This window comes from Prunus mume, linkage group LG8 (assembly GCF_029339155.1).
Source record: "Prunus mume cultivar Tortuosa linkage group LG8, ASM2933915v1, whole genome shotgun sequence".
NCBI classification, from domain to species: Eukaryota; Viridiplantae; Streptophyta; class Magnoliopsida; order Rosales; family Rosaceae; genus Prunus; species Prunus mume.
Genome location: NC_142705.1, coordinates 12,902,559 through 12,924,324, shown reverse-complemented (window position 1 = coordinate 12,924,324; position 21,766 = coordinate 12,902,559). Strand labels below are relative to the sequence as shown.

General features: G+C 33.8%; 1 protein-coding gene and 1 pseudogene across 2 annotated transcripts; one reads left to right on the top strand and one right to left on the bottom strand.

Moving 5' to 3' along the window:
• Positions 1–8,593: 8,593 nt before the first annotated feature.
• Positions 8,594–12,420, bottom strand: LOC103339334 (Cornichon family protein). 2 transcript variants are annotated; one of them, XM_008242606.2, is made up of 4 exons: positions 12,216–12,419; positions 11,366–11,547; positions 10,129–10,251; positions 8,594–8,910 (listed from the first exon to the last, which is right to left on the bottom strand). In XM_008242606.2, exons 1-4 carry the CDS (start codon positions 12,288–12,290, stop codon positions 8,850–8,852), a joined length of 441 nt encoding a protein of 146 aa, XP_008240828.1. In that variant the 5' UTR covers positions 12,291–12,419; the 3' UTR covers positions 8,594–8,849. The 2 variants fall into 2 exon arrangements, with proteins under 2 accessions (XP_008240828.1, XP_008240827.1); XM_008242605.2 differs by lacking the exon at positions 8,594–8,910 and adding an exon at positions 9,743–10,004 and having other exon boundaries at positions 12,216–12,420.
• A 3,055-nt stretch (positions 12,421–15,475) lies between these two features.
• On the top strand, positions 15,476–21,766 carry LOC148914749 (uncharacterized; annotated as a pseudogene).

The following is a 21,766-nucleotide window of genomic DNA, read 5'->3' as shown; positions in this document are numbered from 1 at the left end:
TTAGGAGATTCCCTATTATACTTAATATAGAAATCTAAATTATATAAAAATCTTATATGAAATAGATTTTAGAAACATACTCAAAATATATTTATAATATAACAAAAAGGCTTCAAACTTCCTATAAATTACAAAACTACCATCAATTTTTTTTTTTCTTATCAAAAGAGGAATTTCATTAGCAACTGAAAACAGACATACAACCCAAGTAATCAACATGGGAAGGAGCTATATGTGGCTTCATTTAAATCTTGCTATAAAACCGCAAAGGGAAAAATCCAGTAAAAAAAATAGAGTACCACATCGCTTGCCGTAAAACAAAAAAAAAATTCAAATCTCAACCCAATCCAAAGCTAATGCAGACGCCAACCAAGGTTGAGCAGCGTCTACCCCGACAAACCTAAGGCCTTCTCTCAACCCATACTATGCCAAATGATGAGCCGCATTGTTCCCTTTCCGCGGCTGGTAGATCACTTCCAACACCTCACAAGTCACCGACAAAAACGCTGTACATCTTCCACAAGATTCCCTAGATTGGTCCACCACCCTCTCGCCCCTACAATTTCTTAAAACAATCACAACCTCAAAATCTCATTAAAAAAACGAAAAACACTCGATAGGGCATTAAAATAATTTAATAATTAAAATTAAATTCAAATCAGATAAAAAATTGTCGCATTATTGGTCTTAAAAATTTGATGTTTCTAGTATTATTGAATAGTTTTTGTCCATTGGTCGGCGTCTAGGTCTGCAAAACACTTAAAGACTCTATGTTGGTCATGTCATCAGCCACAATTGTACAAATAATTCATTTGATTCATGTAGTAACTTATAGTTAATGACAATCATTTAATATATGAAGCGTTAATGGTTTCGTAGGAGCTTATTGTAAGTCAGTTGAGAAATACTTGACCAGTACCCCAGTTGCTTAGGCCATGGCAGGGCTTGACTCGAGCCATGCCTTTTTTCAGTGCCTCCAAAGGAAATTAATTGCTTTTAAGCTTAGTGCAGGTTGACTTGAACACAGAGCCTACGGCTGTTGGACTGTGGTCCATATTTTCATATTCAATGCCCTTCAAAACTTTTTAATTTCAACTGGTGGTTCCATTCTACCTCAACTGAATTTGTTTTTAAGCATAGAAAGGTCAAAATGTCATTTTTTTAATCCTTGTAGTTTGTCTCTGTTTTATTTTTGGTCTTTGGGATATTTCCGTCCATTTTTGACATTTATTTCACTCTTAGGTTGTCCTCAATTCAAGCCCTCGACAAATTTCCCCAAATCTTACAACATGAACCCAAGTTTTGGAAAAGTCCTAAATCGAAATTCTCATTTTCGCACCTTAACATGAAATAGGGAGTTTTACTTGGCCATGACGTTTAAATGACATAAATGGACGAATATACCTCTGATCCCGTGAAAGAAGTTGACGGAATTCATGACTTGTCCTTAAATTGCTACAATTGTGAAACTATAAGGGCACAATTGACCGAAATGAAACTAAATGGACCAAAAGTGAAAAAAAAGGCAAAATACAGACACCAAAGTGACTTTTGACCAAGAATATGGTCACACACTACAATGGCCTAATAGACCAAATCAATTGTGGTTTTTATCTCAAAATGTCTCGGAGTAAATAGTACTTCTCCAAAATGGGATCATAGGATCATATGGCTACTCTCGCATCCATGACATCAAGCCACACAACTCCAGCCATTTGAGATTACTTGTCCATTTGTGTGATTATCGCATCCATACAAATAATGAAGGTGAATCTGTTTTTAACCCATGACTGAGCCCTAGAGGAAGTGAGATGGGGAACAACAAAACATAGAGACCAGAAAAATGTCAGTTTGATTATGGCGTTATGTATGTACTTGAACTTCCATAGGTTTTTGTGTCCTCAACAATCATGCAACATTGTAAAAAACAGTCTCAACAACAGGCCTACCATATTTAATGTATGTGGGCTTGTTTTTCAACAGAGTCTGTGTTCTCACGGTATCCCCCCCTTTCTTTCTTTTTTCTTTTTTTTCAAGATGAGCTTAAGACTCAAATTACATGAACTGTTCATCTTTGCAAGTAATGATTGATGTTCTAACAATGGTCAGGATAAGATGTTGTACGACAAACATAAATTAACATGTGAAGCACCATGATTGCCATTATGATTTGTGTTTGGTCATTCATATATGCAATTTGAAAATGACTAATTTTTTAAGAGTATTGCGCTTTCTATTTGTAATTTTGTTCTTAACTTGATCATGAATTGGTCATGATTTGTTGGGGAAATATTTTGACCAAATAACTTAATAATAAATTTGATTCAAACTTAGGTTTATTTATTATTAACCACTAAGAAATAAGGTATTGACATGTACGCATAATTTGATGAACATACTCAAACTCTACTGTTTGTGCAAAAGTTTTGTTTTTTAAATTGTGTAGATTTATAGACAAATTATTGTCCGGTTCTAGAATATTGACAAATGATTCTACTAATTCATGCATTATAATATGAGTGAATAACAAGTTTTTGTAGTTTATGATATAATATTAACAAAATCATATGTATTATAATGTGTGTGATCCGATAACACCATATAATGATGTTAAGTTCACCATTTAGTGATTTGCATAATTGGTGAACTTAGCTTAATTCACGGACAGAACATATAGTCCAGTAGCTCACCCAGCTCACAAATACTGATATTTCTATCCAATGATTCGTCCAGTAATCATATAGTCCAGTAATCATTCACAAATTAAAAAATAATAATAAAATAATGAATTTTTGCAACGTATATGTCAAATATCTTTTCATACAACATTGCGCGGCTTGTCATGTCTATTTGTATGGAACAATATTGTCACATGCACAACAATCTTCCACATGCATTTGTCATGTCTATTTGTATGGAACAATATTGTCACATCTTATATCTAATGCACAACAATCTTCCACATGCATTTGGATCTATTTATATGTCCCGAATGGAGATATTGGCTTTTCAGAAACACAAATTTGCAATTTGAGAAGCTTTATAGTGACTATCAGATTCCCTTTCCCTTTTTAGTTGATAACATTCTCAATTCTAATTTGATATCTCTAGGTATTGTTTATCATTATGCTTTGTCTCGACCAGAAAACAAAAGAAAATGTTGAACTAGAAAAGTTAGACGATATCAACTATATTAACCAATGGAGTTTTGACATTTATCAAATTCCAATGGAGTTTTCACACTTGTCAAATTCTAGCAATATTGACAAAGTTTCAACAAAAAGGAAAAAAAACAAAACAAAACAAATTGATATGCATCAAAAACACATTGGTTGTAAGGAGGAGCTCCTCCTCAATTTTAACGAGCCAAGCTTTTTTCATATCGATGTAACATGACTATTTGTTACATTATAGTTTTAAGAAACATACTTCTCTCCTTACAATGTAAATAGGAGCTTCTACATTCCTGTTAATAATAATGTGACATACGCATAAGTTTTCCTTTTTATATTTTTGATGAATTATTTTTACATATGTGTCAAACTGTGATTCACATGAAAAAAAGAGTGTCTCCTTACGGAAAGGGGCAAGCAATATCCTAGTTTTATTTGAAACCTTTACTACGTTTATAGCAAGTAATGTACTTTCAGGGCCGGTCATGAGATTTTGAGGCCCATGTGCGAAACTTTAACTGGAACTCTCACATAATCTAATATGAAAATGCTGAAAAAAAATTGACATTACTTAATGTCATAAAACAATTTTTTATAACTAAAATTCATCATCAATTAGCATGTAATAACAATCACAAATCAAATTCATAATTTTTTTTAAAAAAATATTTTCATTTGATAAATTCATAAATGTTCGGTAAAAAAAAAAAATAAAGAGTTCAAGAGAAAGAAGAAAGCATGAATTTTTGTTTTGGTTTTGTTTTGAGTGGAAGAAAGTACTTTTTTTCAGAAAAAATCATATGGATGTGATATATACTGTTGTTAGTTTAGTTGGATCTTTCCTTTTCATTTTTGGGAGTTTCACTAAAACACCCAAAATAGGGGCTGAAATTATAAAAATACCCAACACCCAAAACACTTTATAAACACACTCAAAACCCATCATTACACACACTCAAAATCCATTTATAAACACACCCAAAAAATATACAATTATTGATTTTGGGTGTGTTTCTATGTTTAAATAGTGTTTGAATTTTTTTATAAATACATGTATAGGATTTTTATTTATAAATTTGTATTCATTTTTCACATGCTTCTGTTTTTTTTTTAAAGCTATTTAATTTTTTTTTTGTTATAATGAAAAAATAATAAAAATACAAATAGAATAACATTACTAAGACTAAAATCTGGGCCTTGTACTAAGGGATATGCATTAGAAATCATCTTCACAAAATACATTTTTATGTCAATGTGTTGCATGCTTGAGTATATATAAAGTTTTTATAATATTAATATATATAATATAAAGTAAAAAAAATTTAAAGCCCTTAAAAATCAAGAGCCTGTGCAATGGTGCCACTTACACCATGTCAGCACTGCCCCTAGATATGTGATTCACAAATGCTTTGTCAGTTTCTATGTTTGCCATGCAGTCCCTTGTTTTTCACAAATGCTTCTTCGTGGTAAGGCCCACAGGCTACAGCAGATCTTGCAATTAATAATGAGAAAAACTTAGCTGTAATTGGATATCACTGTTTTCTTATTTCCAACAAATAATATTATATTATGTGAAAGTATTATCACACATGTCATAACGTTATTGATATTTTCATGGGTCTTTCTCATTAACAATGTTCGATGCAAGGGATTGATTAATTGATTAAGATGTGCTTGAATGTGACCCTTCATTCTTTTATTAACGAATCTCAAAAGTATTTGTTTTGATATAATTCAATAAATTAAAAATTATAAAATCTGGCATACATCTCTAACAAGATGAAACCAAAGTTATAATTGTGACCTAAACAGAATAGAGTTACAAGTTTGGAATACCATCCCATGCTCAGAACCGTTTAATTTTCAGGCCTCTTTTTTTTTTTGTTTTTTTTTTTTTTTCTTTCAAGGAATATCAATGTAAAAAAATGGGGCAAAGTGAAATAGTTTACTAATTTGGTTATTAGCATTTTCTTTTCAATTGACCATTAAAGGAAAACCCAAAATATAGATATTTCCAATTGTTGAACTACGTTGTAGAGTAGAGCCCTAGAAAAGATGTGTGCATTTTTACTTTTATTTTTCAAATAAGGGCAGACATACTAGAGGACTTACTCAACATATACAAATGTACAAAATGTAAACTTATATTACACGTAAATATTATGGGCTCGTTTGGAAGAGATTTTAAAAGGCCAAAAAACACTTCTATGGAGAATCAATTGAAGTGGTTTCAAGTGATTTTATGGAGAAACGCATGAGATGCTTATACCCAGAATCATTTAAAATCACTTAAAGTGATTATATGGAGAAGCACATAAGAGATGTTTATCCCTATAAGTTATAGATTCATAACAACCACTAGTTTGTACTACACCACAACACTAATAAAACTTTCTTCGTCTTAATACTTGCAACATTCAAAAAGAAAAAGAAAAATTGTTTCTGGCACTCTAGGCACGGTCTTCACATGAGTATGTATATTTTTCACCCATAATGATAAACTGCTCAGTTGACTCAATATCTATGGTCACTTCCACACCCCAGAGACAATTGGGAAAGAACAACTCATTAAGAAACAAAATGAAAAGGGGGACAATTGGCATTTGGAATTAGATAGATTGTTGACATTGATTTGCAGATGGCGTGGAAAAGTTGACCAAATTTGACAAAAAGGTTTGCATTTGGAATTTTGGGGTTTGGACCACAAGATTTTGAAAGCAACCACATATGAAAGATGGAAAAATGATGCTAAAAGGCACGAGAATGTCCACCTCACTGGGCATTCCTCTGTGTGAAGTCCACGTGAAGATGGCCCTTAGAAGGCCTATTTAGAGCAGCATTTATTTGACAATTTAGAATGTCCTTTCTGACTTAAATTAGAGGAAGATTGCCTGCATCATTCACACTTGGTAGGAACACAAGTTTTCTTTGTGCTAGTTCTAAAACATGTCTGCCAACGGGTCCATAGCTCAGTGATAAGAGCATTTACCTGCATATCAATGGTCTCAGGTTCGAACCCTAACGACACCTCCCCTCCCTTCCCCTTCCAAACTTTGACAAAAAAAAAATAAACGTTGTAAATCAGGTCTACAACATTTCCTATAGAAACCATATAAGATACTGGGTCTAAACCCTACTGTAGGCTGTGAATTGCAAGCACAAATTCAAAGATATAACTTGTCTCATCACTGATTCAAAAAACAGCCTGACAACATAACATGTCTACCAAAAAATGAATTGCTCTAACTCTACCATCCAATTACAAAACACCGTCTGCCACAAAAACGTACAAGTGCCTAATTCAAGTGGGGGCTGCCCCCCGGGTGGTTGGGGGCCCACCTGAGAGGCCATTTTCCAAACCAAGTTCTTGAATGAAATAACTCACAACCACAATCCAAAAGGCATGTAAGTCTAAGAGCACTTGTAAAAATGTCTCCATCATAAGCATACCACAGAATAAGGTGAATCATAAACTGCTCTGCTGCAGTAAATTCAAATTTTACTAATGGAAATAACATAAATGCAACATTGAAAGTGATTTTCAAAGAGCAAAGAAACAGGCCTACACAATGAAAGGTGCAATGCACGAGCTGCACAAAATCTAAAGGCCATACTGAAGGTGATAGCAAGCAACAACCAAGACATGACCATTAAATACTTGGATAACATAACCCTAGATGGTGTGGATATTATGACGTTGTTGATGGATGGAATACTATAGTCCAGAACCATCTCACATAAATCATAAATGCTAAATAAATTGGGAAAATTCCATGATCCGTAATTCTCAATATGCTAGTTGGCTAAAGCAGATGCGCTCTCATGCCCCTCCCCGTAGTTTAGATTAGTTTAAAATTGAATATCGCTTGTATAAAAAAAAAGATATTCACAACTACAAATGCAAAATCAATCTAACATGCACAAATGCGCTCTGCATTGGTTTGGAAAGAGAGGAAAAAGAGAAAAGGGCTGAGAATTGTTTCTGAAGAATTTCTAAGACAATTCAAATTACTTTTCATCCCTTTACCTTGGAAATTTTGCGATCACGAAAAACAATGAACCAAACAAATCTTCAAGTGCAGCTTGTGAATCTAAAAGTGAGTTCATTTTATGTCAGAGGTCAGCGTTGAAGCCCATATCTCAACACATGGAAGCATGTAAGCAAAAGCTTGTGGAAATATTTTTCCCCAACAGCTAGAAGACAGCACATGACTTTGGCTCCACATAATTTTCTTTCAGTTACCCAAACAGTCCTTTTGGGTAAATTAGCAAGAACACAGGGCTGGTACATCGGACGGTCAGATGTTGTCCAGCTGACGGGCCCACTTGATGGTGACCACTGACCATCCTGATTAAGACCTGCTTTTCTGTAGCTCAAAATAGGCCTTAATGATGCTGGGCCCAGTTCAAAAACAGGAAGACAACTCTAGGGCCCGAAAAGGACCCAACATGCTAAAAGTCACGGACCAATGGGGTGTAGGGTACTATATAATCCGCGGTTAAAAATTTCCCATCAGGGTGGAGCCCACTGAGAATAAGGAGCCCACTGGACTTGATGATGTTTTTAGGTGGGCCTAATCAATACATTATTAGTATCTTTTGATTGTACAAAGAAAGGCAGGCTGTTGTCAAGCTGCCTACACTATGTCTGGTCTGTCAAGCTGGTGAGTAGAGGACATGGGGCCCATTTTGATGCGTTTGTCATTTCAGAGCTCAGTTTGGTATGGAGCCTTCCAACTTTGCCAATTTCAGCTGGCCTGGACGCTCTAGAAATATCTAGCAATCTCTGAAAGCCCTAATACATCAAAGTTTGGGTCTAACAACTAAAGCCCAAATCATTAATCATGGTAGCCCTCTAAAATATCACATAGGCTATTTCAACCTAGAACCTAGAATTACAAGCACAGAGTTTTCTCTGCATTACATGAGAAAATCTTAGGTGCAACCGGTGATAGAGAAATTTTTCTCGCATTACAGGGCCTAGAGTTGTAGGGTGGTTAAAAGAGGAAGAAAGATGCATTTACAATAGATATAAGTTCAACATTTAGATGAACACAAAACTTAAAAGTTCAAACATTCACTAATATGGCAGCAAGGATAGCAATGGTGCATGATTTGACACTAGGGTGTCCTATGAACTAGGAGTGTCGGAAGCCAGGTTCTGCGGTCATTTTCTTCACACACAGAAATGTGTTGTGTACCATTTTTCAGATGCAAAGACTGACCATAAAAGATTCTACATCTGTGACTACACCTTAGCATGAAGCATTTCGTATAGAACACTCACTCTATTAGGGTAGATAATGAATGGATGAACATGGATATACTTTTAAAGCCATTAAACATTAAATGACATATCTGAACCTGGGTCATGATTAAAGTACTCGAGACAATTGAATTAACAACTATACTCCCGAATATAAAGGTTCAATCTACTTTGATCGGAAAAAAAAAAGGGTACAATCTACAAGGATTTCTCATATCTATCAGTCACGAGGAATACTTCAGATATCAAAACAACAAAGGGGAATGGCTGTTCACTGAATCATTCTACCGTTTGAGCTCTAGATTGACTATTCCCCTGAGCTAGAATTCATCTTTTAGTAATACAGATAACAAACATGGAAAACGAACTTACAATGAATGGCTTTTATATAACTGTCAGGCAGTGAGCAATCAAAATATATTCACAGCATGTTCCTCACTAGTCAAAGAGTTGAAAGCAGCTATTGTAATCCTGCAAATTAGGATTTGTTATCAGCATTCGATAACGATAAGTCACTGAGGGAGGCAAGAGAAGCAACTACCGACCACAAATGTTGCCTCCAGATAAACTGATGAAGAAAGAAAATAGAAGGCTTAACAAAATCAATTTCAAGATGTTGAGTATCTTTTGGTGCTTATGGCACAAACAAAACAGTAGAGCTTTTTGAAGGGGTAGAACATTCCTAAAGGAGCACCAATTTTTAGATGGCGCTTTTGAGTGGACAAAGAAAACTCTCTCTCTCTCTCTCTCTCTCTCTCTCTCTCTCTTTTAAGAGCATAGCTGTGTGTGATGTCCTCATTGACATTATTTAAGAAAACCCTTCTTATCTTTGAAAAATAAATTCCTCCCATGAACAATGAAATATAAATAATTTCACCAAGAGAAGAAAGTTAGATGCAAAATGAAAGGAATGAAAGCAAGCGTGCATCGAGTTTTCAGTGAACTTTGCATACTGCTCATACAAAATTATCCACAATTTCATCAAAAGCAAGTATTCTCCTTTATTTGATGTAAATCAGATTATTAAAATATTTTATTCAGGCTCTTGAAAGACAACCTATTGTAAAGAGGTGTTTATTACAATTTGATTGATAACAAGGAATCCTGTGTGTTGAATAAGACACATTTACTAATGGGTGGATATCACATTTCAGAAGCTTAATGTCCTTTCTTTTTTGTCCAGGGAGATGATCAAGTTCTTGGTAGAAGTCAATACATTCAAGTAAAAGATAATGAAACTAGATACCATGTTTGCGGGGTCATCAAGAAATCTTAAACACATCACCACTATATATAGAGCAACTTGTAAAAGTAATCAATATCATGATAAAAGAAATAGAGAAAACTCAGTTGAGACATTTTTGCAAGCTAATATAAACAGAGGAATAAGTTCATCCTTCATGTTATCAGGTGCTAAACTATCTCAAATAAGTGAAAGATATGGGGTTTAGGAATATTATTCAAACTAGATTACAAAGCGTTGGTTCTAGAATTCTAGAAAAGAGGCACGAAGGTCAAATTCTTCAGATCCGGACCTCGGAAATAATATTCCAGAGATGGCAAGTCTATACCCAAACAGCAAGAAACACTTAATTAGAAATAATGAAATAATAGATCAAGCAAAGAGCAAAATTCATTCCACTACAGATGATAACAAAAACCTGTCTATTTATACAGTAAAGAACAAACCTGACGATGATAATAGCGAGGAGAGAAAAGTAAAAACCAAGTTTGACAAGCCGGCACTTCTTCTCAGTATTAAGAACCCTGAAGACTTCAGTGACATCAATAAGATGCTGCTGTTTTACAAACCTGAATTATAGGAACAGGATGGTTATGCAGTCAGGAATGCAAGTTCAACCCAGCCCCAACACAAACGTACCAACACTCCAAGACATGCATATGGGCACACATGTAATATGATGAACTATAAGCCAAAACGAAAGCGAATTTGTAGTGGGTCAATCAATTATTTCCATTCTTTCATGTTTGACCACTCATTTTAACTACAACAGCAGATCAAAAGTTATAATCATCACAAGACCAAAAACCAAAAACCGTCCCAAGTTGTCACTGCTAATAGCATGTAGCAGAAGAGATGTTTCCCAAATATATTTTAGTGTGTATATGCGAATACACATACAAAAATTCCTACTATTAGGACAGGAAATCAGTGGAGAGGAACAATGATAATGGCTTTGGATTTTTTGTTATCATTTTGTGAAATTAAATACATCAATCCAATCAAAATTTCCAGATATGAGATCAATGAATTTTAAGGGAAAGAGCAAAGGCTATAGAGTTTCATTCATTCTTCTAAATGGTCATCCACAGATCACATCATGCCGATGTGAAGAGGGCAGATAATGAAAATAAATAGGCAAGTTAAAAGTAACAGAAGTCCTTCTGGTCACCATCCCCGTGCTCTTTCCAAAAGAACTTTAAAATATAACAGTGACTTTATTGATGGTAAATAGTGTCAAATAAAGTATGTCAAATCAGCTGATTATTGAATTCAAAAGGAAAAGCAATGCAGTTCAACCACATTCTCAAAGGCATAATATTGCAATGGTTGGTTACTAATACTATAGGATAGAAGTTGTTACCTTAATTCGATCATAGAAGTAATCTATGTTTTAGTCTATAGTTACACGCTACTTCTAGTTTTAAACACCTTAGCTTCTCATAAGCAAGATAGGCTTAGTGAATGGATCCTCATAAGCCTAGTAAGGCTATTTGTCACAATTTCAAAATGGAAGAATTCCAATCATGTTCAAAAAGTTAACTAGATCTTGATTATCATTCCCATGTGCATTCATATGAGTTAACCAAATTGTATCAGAAGCATTATATTGAGAAATAGCATTGCATAATTTTAACAATCTATTGCAATCATTTGCATATTTAAATGACAAGTAACACTTACAACATCACAATATAGCAAGTAATGGGGACTGTAATCAGGAACATGAACCAATGCTGTGTCAAGAGGAAAAGCGCACAGAAGACTATATGCACTACAAACTCAGGGACAACCAATTGATTGATGCGAGATGATAATTCGTAAGGGTTGATATAGTCAGCCTCCAAGTCCGTTAGCATCACATACTACAAAATACATATGAGAAGAAAAATTAAAGTTAGTGGTGTTTCACTTCAACATAAATATGAATTACATTAATGCTGCCAAGTACAAGCAACTATGCTACGGAAAATTCAGGCTATGAGAACGAAACTAGCAACATTAGAACAACATATCCTTATGAGCTCATTGTAGAAAAAGAGAACTAGTTCAACATAATCATCAACATTTTTTTTACAATAGGCAGCATAAATTAAATTCACACAACCCCAGTGCTCCAACCCACAAATACAGAAAAGAATTTCTTCTACTGTATCATAAATTTTCCACTGATTTTGTCTGTATTTATTCATATTAATAACTAGTAATGTGAGGCAGTCTCCTTATGCAATATGGTCAAGTTGTCTAAACTCTAGCTCTAAAACTAAAAAGAAAAACAGAGCCATTGATTAGCAAAACAGAGAAACCAGTAGGAAACTAAGACGGAAAGTTTCAAAACCCTCAAAAATGTCCATTTGCCCATGAAAATTCAGCGCAAGTACCTTACAGATCTCAGTAAAGCTCTTCATTCCAGCGTTAACAAAACGAAGCCAAAAGGCCCAAGAAAAGAAAAATTAAGAAAAAGGAGAAGCAACGGTGCTAGGGTTTAAAAGTGGCGACATTATTAAGGTTTTAGAGATTAATGATAAAATACCTGGTAAAGGCTTGAGGCGAAGAGGGCAAGGTCGATGCAGAAGCAGATAAGCCAATAGATCAAATCCCAAGCCATACTCGACGAGTCGACGACACCACGGAGACGGAGGTTTGGCGAGTATTGAGTAGGGGATTCTAGTCTCTCTATGGTACTGTTCTCAAGTTATGCACCATTTTCAACTGGCCTTGTTCAAATTACTCTTAAAAATATTTTGACAAAAAAGAAATACTATACGAGCCTGTTTGGTTCACGAAACAAATTTGAGGGGCGAAATAGAAGATTCACGTTTGGTAATGTCGGGAGATATTACTATATTTTCTTTCCCATATTTATTTTTAATAGGAATGGAAAACAAAGTTTGTATAATTTTCCAAATCTCATAATCAAATAAAAAAAATACATTTAATGATATATTGTAATTCTAAATCATTAATGGGGACAAAATGATTATAAAAATGTGCATTTAATGTTGGCTCATTTTTCCAAACTTTCCCATGAGAAGGAAAAACAAAACCCAAGTTGGGAGGAGAGTTTCACTTTCCCTTTACTTTCCTATATGCCAAGCAACCATTTCTCATGCATGGACTTATCAAATGCAGACTTTGGACTTTGTTTTGTTCCTTCGTTTTGGTTCTTTATTTTCAATTGTTTTAGTTGTTTGGGTTCTTCTCTGGTGTCTTTTATTACTTCTGGGCTTTTGGCATGGTTTGCCATTTTAAGCTGTAACATGTACTGCTATTAAATCTATATAGTTGAGTTGTGTTCTAATCAGTGTCCAATACCCACAATGACTAAATTTTTTGTATTTGATATGATATATTCTTCCTAGTTAAGTAATGAGAGTGCTTCTCTTTTGGAAAGCTAAATGGAGGCACCTTTGCACACCCTCATTCACTTTACAATTGCGTATGTGTAAGGACATGTTATCTAGTTGCAAGTGTCTTTGTAAAAAGACTGCAATGTATTTGGTTTAATTTTCTTGTCAGGTTTGATATCATAGAATTGTGTGGATCATGTAATCCCTAGGGTTAATTTGGTCATTCATTTGTATTTATTTAATTAGTCTTCAGTCTAATTTAGTCTTAACTCTTTATGCACGGGGATATGAGGATGCTGACGGGTTTGGTTCCTTTTTAGTATCTTGCTGGCCTCTTTTTTTACATGTGTTGATGCTGAGTCATTTTTTTTTCAGGTGAAGTAGATTACTTACATAATAAAATTATACACATATAAACAGGCATGGTTAGTGATGATGTAGATAACTTTTTGACCCATTTAAGTTGCAAGCATGCTAGAGATGAAGAAGAAAATAAGAAAAAAAATGACAATTATTCTTAGTACCATTACATGTATCATTGCCATTGTTGGAGCATGGTATAATGAAAATTATTTGGTTAAAGAGCCTTCACGTGATTGGGATGAAGAAAGGCGATGTCGCTTGAATCGTTTGTATAATGGGAAGGAAGTTGATTGTATTGAACAACTATGAGTTAGCAAGAAAGCATTTCAAAGTTTGTGTACTATTTTGCATGAAAAGGGTGGATTGGTTCGGACAAGAAATGTTTCAATTGAAGAATCCGTTGCTACCTTTTTAAATATACTTGCTCATAACTTGAAGTATAGGGTAATTAGTTTTGACTATTATGGTTCTAAGGAAACCATTAGTTGGCAATTTAATAGTGTGTTGCGTGCAATGATGAGAATTAGTCAAGAATATTTGAAAGTTCAGCCATGTGATATTGGTGGTTCAGAAAGAGACAAGTGGAAGTGGTTTGAGGTAATCTTATGACTTTAGGAAAACTATATTCTTGTTATAATGTTACCACTTATCTTAAAATTATTTTTGTTTTTTCTTCTTCTATGTCATTAAAATTGTATTGGGGCACTTGATGGAACTCACATTCTAGTAACGGTGTCTACTGAGGATAGACCAAGATATCAAAATAGAAAGGGCGATATTTCCATCAATGTTTTAGGAGTTTGTGATCCAGATCTAAAATTCATTTGTGTACTATTTGGATAGGTGGGTTCTGCTTCTGATTCTCGTGTTCTGCAAGATGCTTTGGCCAAGGATAATTCGTTTCAAGTTCCAAGTGGTAATTTTTTTATACTAGTTGTTAAATAATCAAAAACTTAGGTATAAATAACTAACTTTTCTTTTAAACTTTTTATATTGTAGATAAGTACTATCTTGTGGATGCCGGATATGCTAATGGACCTGGTTTTTTAACACCTTATTGAGGAACTAGATATCACTTAAATGAATGGACTGGAAACAATCATCCTGAAAATAACAAAGAGTTATTTAACTTGCGCCATTCAATTGCAAGGAACGTAATTGAAAGGTCATTTGGGTTGTTAAAAAAGCGATGGAGTATACTACGTACACCTTCATTTTCAACATAGAAACACAAACTAGTATTATAAATGCATGCTTTGTGTTGCATAATTTCATTCGAATTGAGCAACACAATGACCATGTGTTACAAGATCAAGATCTGGAGTTTTTAGCTTTTGTGGATCATGAGATATATCAAATCATTCTACAGTAAAGGGTAACGCAAATAGGATTACAAGTGTTCAAGTAACTAATCAATGGACTACTTTTCATGACACATTAACAATGCAGATGTTTCTTGATTATCAAGGCACGAGGCACCACTAATTCATGATTTTCACTCATTATATATTAATTCATGATTTTCACTCATTATATATTAATTGAGTTGGAACTGTCTCAAGTTAAATTTATGTATGGAATTGTAAACATTTGAATCATGTTTTTATTTTATTTTATATATCAGTTTTAATAAATGTGTACTCTTCTTTATTGATCGTTTTTTTCTTATTATTCAGCTTTATGTGTCTATTTTGTTATATATGTTGATTAATTTTTTATACAAATATATGTTGATCATATTTATTAGGGAGTTTCACTAAAACACCAAAAATGGAGGTTGAAATTATAAAAAAACCCAACACCCAAAACACTTTATAAACACACCCAAAACCCATCATTACACACACTCAAAACCCATTTATAAACACACCCAAAAAGTTGACTTTGGGGTTGATTTTGGGTGTGTTTCTATGTTTAAATAGTATAAATACATGTTTAGGATTGAGTTTATTTATAAATTTGTATATTTATTAATATTGTTGTTATAATTATTTTAAATACATAAGATGGCAGAAAAAGTAAACAAAATAAAGCAGAGGAGAAGAAAAGACAAACAAATTAATGACAATGAAGGAGATGACAAAGCCTATTTTCGATGGAATATACAAATGGAGCGTTCATTAGCGGATATACTTAGAGAAGAACGTCAGATCGGTCACAAAGGAGATGGTGATTGGAAAGCAGTTGCTTATAACACAGATTTCTGCCATATTATCTGCACAATTTGATATTAAAGTAAGTGCTGATAATATAAGAAATCGTGTTAAAACCTGGAAAAGGTTTTATGGTATAGTAAGTGATATATTAAGTCAGAGTGGATTCAATTGGGATGCAACAAAGAAGATGATCTGTCACGCCCCGGACTCGGGGGTTGGTGGAAACCCCGCGCCTGGTGCGTGAAAAAATTAAATTAAATAAAATAAAAAGAAGATGAAACAGGGTAAAATAAACTTCTCTGATAAAAATATCTCCAAAATCTTACAACTTTACATGATCAATGTAGATGAAGACAATGTTTGGGATGAGTACGTGAAGGTAATTTATAATGCAATTATATTTTTTTGTGCAACTATAATTGTGGTAAATAAATGGTTAACTTTGATTTTTTGCTTGATAGTCTCATGAAGATGTTAGAACTTTTCAATTTAAAGTGATTGCAAACTGGGATGATATAGTGGATTTATGTGGCAAAGATAGAGCTACTAGAGAGGGTGCTGAAATATGTGCAGAAGCTGCTGAGATTATGACTCCTGAGAGTGATCCCAATAATATTGTTGATTTGGAAAGTGATACTCAAGGTTTTGAGAGTTGTTAGGTTGATGATGTTTCACCCGGCTCTAGTTGTCCAAAGAGAAGAAATCAAAATCCTTCTGATATTCCCCCACCAAAAAAAAGAGGTACAACTAATATTCTTACTGATTTAGTGGCTAAGATGGCTTCATCTTTGGAACACTTTATCAATTCTACTACAAAAAAGCTTGATCCAACAGAAATATATAATGAAGTTATTGCAATTCTAGATCTTAGTCTAGATGAACAATTGAAGGCATACTCTTGGTTGATAGAAAATGAGAAACAGTTTCTCATGTTAAAGACAATTCCAACCGAAAGAAAGAAGGGAATTGTGTTGATGTTTATTTCACCGAGAGCGTAGACACATTTTATATTCAGTTGACATCTTTAATTTTTGCTATTTGTTGAAACATTGGTTGAGATGATTAGCTTCATTTTTTTAATTACGTGATTTATGCTTTTTTAAAATTAGACAAGCTACAATTGCAATTATTTACATTAGTAACAATTGAGGTATGTGCTGTTAGACAATTTTCATATTGCACAAGTTTTTCTAATTATATATATATATATATATATATAATGTGTTCAACTATGCCAGTTATTCCTATCCAAATTTTATATACAAGATTGTTGTAAAAAAAAAATGTTGTTACTTCTAAGTAAATTCTAATTCTGTGATGACTATCCAAACATGTGAAATTGTAATTTCTGTAATTTCTTAAATTCAGCATATATGACATCCAAACGCTGAAATTTGAAACTGATAGAATTTTTAAATGATGTAATTGGAAATTCTGTCATTTACAATTTCCATGAAAATTAGAATTACTTCATCCAAACACACCATTTACGCTTTGGATAACGGAATGAGTAAATTGTAGGATTTTCGGGAGTTTGAGTATGTACTCGTAAATGTCTCTAAAGTTGGGTATGAACATGAAAATGACCCTATAGTTTAGGGGGTTTTATGTAGTTTTTCCTTAAAAATATTAAAAATAAAATAAAAGGGAGTGTAAGTATTAAAAAAATTATTTGAAAAAGTTTCATTTCCTTCTTGTATTCCTTTCCCCTCCTTATTGGAAAGGTGTTAATCCTTTTTTTTTGGTTTGAAATCAAGTTTCATTAACATAGCAAGTTGAAGCCGGTTATATCAAAATGACTAAAAAAAAATGAGCTCAAACAAATGCAACACAAAAGTTGTAAAATCCACAACAGTCGTAACACCCACAAAATACATAGAAATACCTCAAGGAGCGTGAAGAAATCCCCTAATAATGTGTGGTAAGAGATATGTAGAGAAGAAGAGAGTTACCTTGTGTCGGAGGTGGTCGGAGATGGTAGTGGCGCTCTTTGTAGGGAAAATTCGAAGAGATATGGAGGTGGCAGTTGTTTGTAGTCAAAATTTTAATACAGCATCAAAATTGTATGAAATTAAAATGTTATTTAAAATATAATTATTCTTTTTCTTTGTTTGGAAAAATCTAATTATTTAAAAATGTGAAGACATCAAATAATGGATTATGGTAATGTATAGGTAATTTTTTACGACGGGGTCCACCTCTCTGTAGGATCGAACCCTAGAAGTATAAACTCACTATATATTTGATGGATGTTCAATCACTACATTTTTTGTCAAAGACTTGTAGATGCTGCTAGAGAATAATCAATAATACTCCTAATGACACCCTCACCCATTTATTCCTAGCAACCAACAACAAGCATGATGAGCTTTAGGCTCTTTCAACAAACATCAATTGGTTTAAACTTTGCCTCCAACTAGAGCAACAACAATACTAAATTGAAGACAAATAGTGCATAAGTCAAATATTAGAATCACTAATAGTGCAACAACAATAGTGCATAATCATATCCATATGATATCCAATTACTGAATTACTAAATATTTGTTGAATACTTCAAAACAAAAACTCAAAATACGATGACAATTAAACCCTTGTAATTCAAATAAAGAAATGAATGAGTAGTTGAATCAAATTGTATACTCAAAATCAATGTTGTTGGCATGAGTTGGGTGTGCTTAAATAGATAAGTTAAACACATATATGAAGTTTCAGTTTCACATTTCATCAAATCATTGAGTTAGAATGCGGACTAATTTTAATCTCGAATGTAGCCTAGATGCCTCAGATAATTGAGTTAGAATGCGGGGTAAGTATAATACCGATAGAGTCACAAAATATACAGCAAAATTGCTTTAAAGAATAATATTGGGAATATCCATTGAACAAAAGCTAGAACAGGACTACCTACTAATCTGTCTAAATTGTACAAGTAGTGTTACAAGCACACACAATAAGACTATATCAAAATAAATTAACACACACACACACACACACACACACACACACACACATATACGTATACACATACATGCATATTTTCAATAACTTGTCAATATAAATCCAGAAATTTGAAAAGGAAAAAAAAAACATTCTCCCTAAAAGTGGAGTGTGGCCCTAATATATAGATATATGCATGTAGTTTCATGAGAGGGATCCGCCCGGTATGCATTTTATGGTATAATGATACAACTTGAATGGTATAATGATACAACTTTCTACTTTTGGGGTCTTCATTATTTAAAGGTCATCTTTGTAAAGATCAAACCAAAACCAATCATATTGAAATTTCAATGTTTTTTTTAATTATAAGTATTGCATTCTATTCATCTAATCACAATTAAATGGCTCGATAATTTATGATTTGAGTAATTTTGAGCTCCGAATGTAGCCTACATGCCTCAGATCATTGAGTTAGAATGCGGAGTAAGACTGTAAAAGTGAATTGCATACATGTAGCAAAAAGTAGTAATCATTTTAGCATTAGATACAAAAGGTAATATCCTACATACATGGGGCAATTTGGAATACTGCCGATGCAGAACTAGTGATGAAACGACCCGACCCAAATTCCACTTTGAAATCCGAATCCCAAAGTGGCTTAAATGGCTGAGAAACCTAGCTCGTAAATCAAGCTTCTACGCTGAAATTTCTGAAATCCTACCCAATCAGCAGCTAGAGCACGAAAAATAGCTAGAAAACCATACCTAAAACGATCACTAAAAATTCCAGCCCAAACCACCCTGCGTGGCGGTTTCCGGCTACCACGACCGAGGACGAGACTAGATGCTGGGACTGGAAGAGCAAAGTGTGGTGGTTCAACGTGACCGGTCTTGCCTGAATCGGTGACCGGAGGTGGGATCGCCCCGGCTAGCTGGTGGTCCAAACCCATTTCTGGGTTTACTGAGTTTGAAATATTTACGGTTATGCCACTAACTGTATCCTTCGTTATCCGATCCCGTTACATGTCTATGAACTCGTTTCGTCGCGCTCTACGCAACGGTATAACTAAAATCTTCCTTCCCGGTCAAAAAGTTAACTTTTAAACTAATAAAATATTCTAGGGGTATTTTTGTCTTTTTCTCAAATAAATTAATAATTAAATATTACTTTAGGTTTGGGTTATTACAAGTGAAGCTTTCAAATTGAAAACAAATAGTGCATATGTAAAATACTAAAATCACTAATAGTGCAACAACAATAGTGCACAACCATGTACATACCAACCATACTAGTTTATATCCATATGTATCCATCATGAAGTTCAACAATTCTGTCATCTTTTTAAGGGAGAAGTAGATAGAGATCTACGTCTTGTATCAGCTACAATAATTTTAGAATAACTATATTAATATTTAAAAAAATCCACAACAAAATTTAATTGTTGCGTTACATGTCAAGGTCGCATTCCAGACAATAATATAAACTTCATAAATCCAATTGTAGACTCTCGAGAGTTTAGATTTATGTGGTCCTGAAGTTTTTTGCATGCTAGAATTGCGTGCTTGATTTGTACTTTTAGTTATTCTGGTACGATTCTCCATGATGGATATAGTTTCATCATTCACGTATCCATATATGATTGCTTCTTCCTCTATATCCATATATAATGAAACTATATCCATCATGGAAGAGGTGATCATATCCATCATAGACAATCATGCCACAATAACTAAAAGAACGGATCAATCACATCATAATCTTCAATGTTTTAGAGAGATCTTGAGTAATCTAGCATGCAACAAAATTTATGCACTAAAACATGAATTTTGTTTGCATTGGATGCATCTTTTACCCATTTGATAGTCGAAACTCATTGCTTGAATGCGGTCCAGATGATTAATTATGAGGGGGAGTGTATGGTAGCTGAAGGGGGTTTGGTGGAGGAGATCTACCGCTACGACACCAACGTTTCCATTTTAGTGTGAAATATATTCCTCAGTGTGCTAATACAGTGGCTCATTGGATTTCTCAGTATAGTATGTGGGAACAAGATCTTGCTTATTTGGGTTAAGTCAGACTGTTGTGGCTAAAAGAGTGTATCCAACATGATAGCTCTACTTTTTAGTTCCATGTTATTTGTATTTTGCATGTGTGGTACTTTTTCCTACTTCATTTTTACCTCGTGGTTTTCTTCGAGAAGGTTTTAACGAGGCCATATTTATTCATGATGTATGTTACCCATTTGATTTGAGTTAATGAAATAGCTCTTTCCTAAAAAAAGAAAAAGAAAAAAGGTAACTAATTTTTTGTGTGGATTTTTTAAATACTTATATATTCAAAGGAATACTCTAAAATCGTATTAGCTGATTCATAACGTAGATCAATATCTCAACAACTTCTTTCCCAAAGCAATGACAGAGTTGTTCAACTTCATTATGGATAAGATTGTTGACATGAACTTCATGCATGAAGTTAATTTTGTTGTGGATATTTTTTTTAATATGAATATATTTATTTAAAATCATTGTAGCTGATGCAGAACGTAGATCTCTATCTCAACGACTTCTCCCTGAAAGCAATGATGAAGTGGTTGAACTTCATGATGGATATCATATGGTTATTCACTAGTATGGTTAGATATCATATGGATATCGTTGCAACTAGCGGTAAACTCTAGGAGTAATGTATTGCCATTTTGTGTATCAAATTTTTTTTTTATGATAGAAGGACCAAACCCTATGTGTTGGAGGTGAGTAATTGTCATTTAAATTTGTTCGTTATTTATTTACCTCAATCAAGAGAAATTGAAACATCACGCATGGAGTTCATGTCAATACTCTTATCCATAGTAAAATTTAACAACTCCTTCATTGGTTTTGGGAAGAAGTCGTTGCGAAAGGGATCTACATTCTGCATCAATTACAGTGATTTTAGAACAATCCTTGAAATATATTAATATTAAAAAAAATCCATAACAAAATTTAGTTGTTACCTTACTTGTCAAGGTCGCATTCCAAGCAAGAATAGAAACTCCATGACTCCAATTGTAAACCCTATGAGTTTAGATTCATGTGATCCTGAAGTTTGTTGCGTGCTAGATTACTCAGTTGCTCTATGAAGCGTGGATGATTGGGATGTTCTTGATCCTTAATTATTTTGGCACGATTGCCCATGATGGATATAGTTTCATCAGTCATGGAGCTGATAAGATAGGACATGTTGGGGTGGATTCGAACGTGAGACATAGATATGTGCTTCTTGGGGTAGATTAG